This window comes from Dermacentor variabilis, chromosome 2 (assembly GCF_050947875.1).
Source record: "Dermacentor variabilis isolate Ectoservices chromosome 2, ASM5094787v1, whole genome shotgun sequence".
NCBI classification, from domain to species: Eukaryota; Metazoa; Arthropoda; class Arachnida; order Ixodida; family Ixodidae; genus Dermacentor; species Dermacentor variabilis.
The window spans coordinates 144,256,960-144,264,338 of record NC_134569.1 but is presented as its reverse complement, the minus strand read 5'-3'; the positions used below and the strand labels follow the sequence as shown (position 1 = coordinate 144,264,338).

Below are 7,379 nucleotides of genomic sequence, written 5' to 3'. Positions count from 1 at the left end.
CTGGGAATTTCATCGACGCATGTTGGAAGTTTCGGCTCAAGCTTTTGTATCGCCGATAAAACCTCATGTTCATCGACACCTACGTACACTAAGCAGTCAGTACTGTCATCAAAGGTGATAACAGTGGTTTTGCTGTCAGCGCGCACTTAGCAAGAACTAAAGTGGTCAGCGAAAGCTTGGCATACATATTGCGATTTGAAAAAAAATATTGTCCCGCATCCTCAGGACGCAAGCGCCGACCTTATATTTGCTTCCGCACAACAGCTCAAGTAGAGTTCGGTTCTTTCTTAAAGTTCTCGTGAAGAAGTTTATGGTAGTCAGCTTCATCACGTACAATAAGTTCTTTTTCAAAATTTGTCTAAATTATGAATATCTTTGGCGCCAATATTCACTTTCACATTTTAGGTACACTTTGTTATGCAGCTGTCCTTCAAATGGTGTTTCAAATGGCAAGAAAACCAGCAAGGAAACCTAGACTTCCTCGGGTGACTACGTGATATATGCTTTTTCATTAATCCTTGTACAACTGATGCTAGTAGCTTAACGCATGAGAACGACAGGAAGATGCACTAATCGCGAGGGACACATAGGGGCTCATAACGTAAAGCTATTTCAATCTGTCTTTATTCCAATCTTCAGACGCCAAATTCACGTAACCGCCGGGCGGATACCCGCAGCGTTGTTTTGCACCAACACGCCAAACACCCTCCTCGTTTATATGAGGTCCCGTTTTGTTTGCTTTCAAAACGAGTCGCATTGCCTATTTCAAGAAGTGCTTCTTAAAATTAATTGGATTACAAGAGAAGCGGAGTACGCAGCAGCGGAGAGGATTTTGGCGAGGTGGAGCTAGGGCAGTGAAAGTAGATAACCTGTTGAGAAGAGTAGCGCCGGCGTCTCTGATTCGCCTGCTTCCCCTTGCTTAGCTTGCGGTGGCTGGTAGAAAATTGCGCCCGACATGCAATGGACGGTCAAAAATGTTGTTAAAACGGATCCACAGCGAAAAAGTGTTGGCAGAGTGATCTCTTAAGTGTGCATAAAGGGCCCGACAGGAGGGTACTGCCACGCAATAATGTTAAATATACCTAAAAAATTCGAGCTTCCCGGCAGCTCTGAGTAGCCAGTGTTGGAGCGATTGGCAGGCAGACTTCGTCTAGTCCTTTCAGAACGCGATAGTAAATTATTCAGTACTGTTCGGCATTTACTGCATCTTTAATGTGTACATTATGTGTACATTTTTAGTGCACAAAAAGGGAGACGTTAAATAATTGAAAAATTATAGGCTCATCAGCTTACTTCCAATATTGTATAAGATATTTACCAAGATAATCTCCAATAGAAAAAGAGCAACAATGACTTTAGTCAACCAAGTGGACAGGCTGGTTTCAGGAAGGAAAACTCTACAGTGGATCACATCCATGTTATCAATCAGGTAATCGAGAAATCCGCAAAGTATAATCATATGGCTCTCTATATGGCTTTCATAGATTACGAAAAGGCATTTGATTCAGTCGAGATACCAGCAATCATAGAGCCATTACGTGAGCAAGGAGTACAGGACGCTCAATTAAATATCTTGGAAAGTGTCTACAGAGATTCCGCCGCTACCTTAATTCTGCACAAGGAAAGCAGGAAGATACCTATCATGAAAGGGGTCAAGCAAGAAGGCACAATCTCTCCAATGCTATTGACTTCGTGCTTGGGAGAGGTATTCAAGCTATTAAACTGGAAACGATTTTGAATAAGGATCAGTGGCGAATATCTCAGCAACCTTAGATTTGCAGATGACATTGTTCTATTCAGCAACACTAGGGACGAGTAACAACAAATCATCGAGGGCCTTAACAGAGAGTATAAAAGTGGGGTTGAAGAATATTATGTAGAAGACAAAGATAATGATCAATTGTCGGCAAGAGAACAAGAGTTCAAGATTGCCCGTCAGCCTCTAGTCTGTGAAGCAGTACGTTTACCTAAGTCAATTACTGACAGGGGACCCTGATCATGAGAAGGAGATTCACAGAATAAAAATGAATTGGAGCGCATTCGCCAGACATTTTCATATGCTGATTGGAAGCTCATCATTATCATTAAAAAGAAAGGTGTACAATCAGTGAATTCTACCGGTGCTGACGTATGTGGCAGAAACTTGGAGACTAAAACAAGTCAAGGACCACGCAGAGAGCAATGGAACGAAAAATGTTGGGCATAACGTTAAGAGACAGGAAGAGAGCGCTGCGGATCAGAGAGCAAACAGGGATAGGCAATATTCTAATTGATATTAAGAGAAAGGAATGGAGCTGGGCCGGTCATGTAATGCGTAGGTTAGATAACCGGTGGGCCATTAGGCTTACAGAATAGGTGCCGAGTAACGGGAAGCGCAGTCGATAACGGCAGAAGACTAGGAGGGGTGAGAAAATTAAGAAATTCGCAAGCGCTACCTGGAATCGGTTGGTACCGGACAGTGGTAATTGGAGATCGCAGGGAGAGGCTTTCGTCTCCTGCAGTGGACATAACATAGGATGATGATGGTGGTAATGATGAATGTATACACATCACTTTGACGTGGTGAATTTTTTCAGCGTTCCGATGTCTTTCGACAGACAGGCTAAATGGGCGCCGCCTGAAAACGTTTTACCAATAACGGGGCTAATGGCAAAAAAAGGTGTCGAATTAGCAGCAAGTATTTTGCTTCTGTTTGATCGAATCATGCTTACTAATGTGTATACATCATATCAGATGTGGTTATTCTCGCGCTTTTCGAAATGCTGCGTCACACATAAACGAAGTTGGGGTGGCACGAAAAATGTTTTGACCAATCATGATTGCAGAAATGTTACAGAAACGGTTTAGAATAGGTTTACGTTATCGCCCCACGGTTTCGGCTGGCTGGCCACAGCTGAAGAAATTGGGGCAAAACCCATCTCACGATAACTGTTCACGGTAATACCTTATGATTGAAACAAATCAGATACACAACGTATTGCCACTGTCTAAACGAGTGATGCATTAAGCATGTACCTGCTGCGAGACCCGTCTTCCTCGCTTGCTTGAGAATACTCCGCCCAATCTAGCGCAGCCTCCGCGAACCCTGCCCCTGGCTTCCGAAATACGTGGCTCGCTGGTGCGTGCGAACGCTGAGAAACGCGGCACTCGGCAACCGGGCTCCTCTGGCTTCCTTATGGACGCGCCGCGCTGTGTATTGGCACTGCGCTTGGCCTCCGATACGAGAAGCTTGGCCAGCCGGTGCTTGCGAACGTTGAGAATTGTTACTTCGCTTGCCGCACGCGTAGTTACACCTTCTCAGTGACTCAAGTTGGCGAGAAGTTCATTGAAGAATGGCACACACCTGGTGCATTTGTCGTGCAGCCTGCTAATGCGTAGGGTTGCTGTTCTTGACGATTGCTTGTGACGTAGGTACGATTCCGCTCAGCCTCGCAGAAATTCAAGGGAGTTTTTCGTCGTTGTAGAGCTGCACATTCTCAGTGGTACATACTTATTTACCCGAGTTGCCGTCAGAGCCGTTCATTAAAGAGCATCGGGAGTCACTTTTCCTGCATTGCATAGGTGGTGCGTCTCTCTGAAGATTCTACGGGAACATATTGGTTGACGAAAGGGCAACACCCCCCCCCCCTCCCTCCACATTCCCCATAAAAAATATGGCCTCTCGACTTTCTGTATTCTTCGGCCTTATTGCTCAGCGAGGGCCGAAAATTTGACAGCACTGGTGCCATGACGTAGAATACGAGGGCTTATTGGTGTGTTGCTTGCGACCTGCTCACGTACCACATGGCGCCTGTGCCACACAAATGTTTTGCGGAGAGAAGCTCAGCACCATTTGGAAATATGTAGAACTGAACGGAAAGAGTTCACGAAAAGGTAAGCTGAGTGACTGTGCTCCGAATATCTAAGTATCTCTAGTAGTGGCCTACATATGTAGAGTACCTTAATAGGCTGCTGGTAATAAGACACAACAAATCGTTAAGCAATGCTTATGCAACACGACGGTATCTGGTTTATTAGCTTATAAAGTGCAGTGCTTGCGGTGGGGTCTTTGGGTAAGAGAAACCAACGGTTAAACGCTCTCAAACTTGAACCACACGGAGCGCGGCAGGCTTGAGGTGATGAAATTGCTTCTGAACTCCAGACCTTCCTGGAGAAAACAGAAAAGTAAGCGCTTAACATCATCAACAGCAGCTGATATGTGCGCCCTATTGTTTCAGCATGGTGATTATTTTATATATAGAGAGAAAGCATGACTAAATACAGTTTATTGCCGGTTGTGCAGAAGTCACAATTCCACCAAGTGGTGTTTTGTATAAGTGTAAAAGCATGCCAATTAGATAACAATAACTGCAGCACAAATTCATACTCATTAAAACCGGGCGCGTTTATATCAATACATGAACTGGCTTTATATAAATCGTACATTTATTGGATCTCGGGAGTTTTTTTTGTATAGGTGCCTTCTCACGAGTTACGTAGAGTCGCCAGAGCAAACAGCACTTGCGAATAATGTGACGACGACCGTAAATATCGTCAATGCAAACAAGATATTCTGCAGCCACATCGTAAAGATTTCAGTTCAAGCTAAGAGTGCTTAACAAAAAGGCGCTGTTGGACCGTAGCAAAAGAGCGCACCTAATAAACGTGAAATAAAGCGTGGCAAGCGCTCAGAGGACTCTTGAAGGCATATCCCAGGTTTACTAAGTCTCCTCTCATCGGCACCCTTCAAACTACACCACTAAAACTGACTATTTCGCCATCCAGCTTTGCAAGGCCTTAAATCGTGCAGCTCGGCGTCATTGAATCTAGAGATTCATTATAGCCGCAGCGCTAATGCGACGGTGACACAAATAATACAAACACAGGACAAGCGCTGAACTAACAACTGACAAGTTTACTGCAGTCTTAAAATATGTAGAACAAGGTTCGTCTTCGTACGCACCTTCATATTTACCAAACATTTCAAGAAGGCTCATTTCACAACCAAGCAAGTTTTTATAAGATGCGGAAATTTGAGGTTGTTTATGTCGCCGACCCATTTACGATGCCGTTATAACGAACGTCAACCAACTAGCCGTTTTACTCTCTACTGCCATGCCGATATTATTTGCTTGAAGGATATCCTGCTTACCCTGTTTTGGTACACGTAACTTGGTCAGCTCAAACTACAGTATATAGAGTCTCTTTGGTATCCATCGCGCATTCTTCTTGCATGTCTGATCGAAGTTATGTTGAATTCCAATGGCGGAGTCGGAGCAGCCAACGGACTCCGCGAGCGAGCACTCGACTCTGGCGCAGAGCAACGCCTCCAGATCCGCGAGTAGAACACAACCTGCGCCGCCGAAGCAAGGCGGCAGCTGAAGTTGGATACCTTGCGTGTTGTCATATCCTTCCGCTGGTTGCTCCCAGCACCGCCGCCTCGGTCACTTGTCTCTTCAGCGCCGTTCACCTGTTGTTTTTTTAAAAGTGCGGAATGGATATCTCGTCAAGCGTGCAGCAGCTTTTGCTTCCTCGCGAGTCGTGATCGGTGGCGCCTCCCAGCAGACAAACGTGTTAAAGGAAATACGTCATGCAGAGTTCCGGTCCACTCCGCCGATTTTGAGGGAGCATCTTTTTCTCCTCGACAGAGTGACTCCCGCTCTGAATCCCCTCCGACTCTCTCATCGGAACACCTTACTCCCGCCCTCACTCTGTCATTGGAACAAACTTGCTCCGAAACGAGCAGAAAAACTTGCTCCAACTCCGCCATTGGAATTCAACATTAGTCTCTGCACCGCCGCTATGCCGTTTCTTTATTTTCCCTTGCTTCCTCGTGCGCATCTCACAGTTCCGTATAACCTAACACTATGCATCTTTTTCACTGGTTCTGACTTTTGACGAAACTGCGAACCTGATTGAAATGCTCGTCACCTTTAATGTAAAGCTAAGCATAACAAAACGAGGCAGCAATAGCGAATCCAATGGTAAGTATACATCAGAATACATGCTGCTTACCTTGTGACGCTCTTCGTCCATACGTACTCGGTATCTTGAAAGTAACGTGGCGATAACTGTTTTGACGTTCAGCATGGCGAACGCTTGGCCTACACAGTTACGTGGACCGCTTCCGAAAGCCAGGTAAGAAACGGGGTTGATGCCAGCCTTGATCTCGTCACTAAATCTGTTATAAAATAAAAGAATATAAAGCAGAAATATTCACGAAGAACCCAATGTTTCTATCTAACAACGTTCAAAGCGAATGTTTACATAAAACAACGAATGCGACACCGACTAACATCGCGGTGTAATCTGAAAACTATTTAAGACCCTTACTACCCCGATATGATTGAACACTCCCTTATGACACTCTAACAAAGAGAACAAAGAGAACTTCATTGGAATAATAAATTAAACGAACGATTTTATTTACGCAATATTTTCGGAAATGTCCGCGATTTCTCCCTCGGAGGACTGAAGCCGAAAACGTGTGAGGGTCCGCCGACGTGTGAATCTAGAATATCTCTCAATTAATTGATTGAAAATAAAAGACGGATGAAAGAAAAGGTTATTTTCGACTAGTTACAACTACGACTAAAAGGATGAATAGAGTGCGACTTCCAGTTGAGATGTCTTTTACGGACAGTGCATGCTGTTCACGTAAGCTTTTTCGCGTATAAATCACTGCTTCGCACATGGCACTTGCTTTGATGAAGCTTTTCTTGCTTTCTTTTTTTCGAAGGAGGAGGGGCAGTCGTTACGGTGCCGCCATCTATTGTGCTCTTGGTGAATGACGCCTGCTGACGTGGAGATTTCGGTGCAGCCTTCGCGTCATTACGCACCTTTTCATTTTTGCGGGGAGACAGCTAGTGATCACACATGTGGCACATTGGAGGCTTCAGAAAAGATGTCACGAACCAGTGAAACGCCAAGTATAATTGTTTCAAACTAAACCATTGTGTGCATAGAAATTTGAAGTGCAGAAGTGAGATAGAGTAAGCTTCACGATCGAGCTGCGTCTTCTTGGCTGAATGTCTGAGGCAGCGGTTAGCCAACTCGAGTGGGCCTTTGGCCCCGAAGGCGTTTTAATGAAGCAACACGCCTGCTATGATAATTGTGTTTTACTTTTGGAAACTTTCAGATACGAAATCAAGGAATCGATTTAGGACGGATTTCATTAGCATTCAAGATTTCGAACATTACAGCACCGCTCGATTCTTTTGTCAGCGGAGACCTTCGATGAGGTTGCCTGCAAAGCGGCGTCGTTGATTAACAAGAACGTCCGCTATCACACGAGTAAGACCAGAGGTATTTGAAAATCTTGCATCCTATCACGCAGAAGGCGCCATATGAAAAAGGTTCTTGGGGAGTCTCCGAAAAGAACAAAAAAAATTCTCACAAAA

The 7,379-nt window shown here is 44.7% G+C and overlaps 1 protein-coding gene across 1 annotated transcript in view; it reads right to left on the bottom strand.

Moving 5' to 3' along the window:
* Positions 1-4,004: 4,004 nt before the first annotated feature.
* Positions 4,005-7,379, bottom strand: part of LOC142571014 (cytochrome P450 3A29-like) — a 64,101-nt gene continuing 60,726 nt past the window's right edge. The window contains exons 12-13 of the mRNA XM_075679314.1: positions 5,995-6,160; positions 4,005-4,147 (exon numbers count right to left, since the gene is read on the bottom strand). Coding sequence (XP_075535429.1) covers positions 4,070-4,147; positions 5,995-6,160 — 244 coding nt within the window. The 3' untranslated portion in view covers positions 4,005-4,069. The remainder of the gene's footprint in view (positions 4,148-5,994; positions 6,161-7,379) is intronic.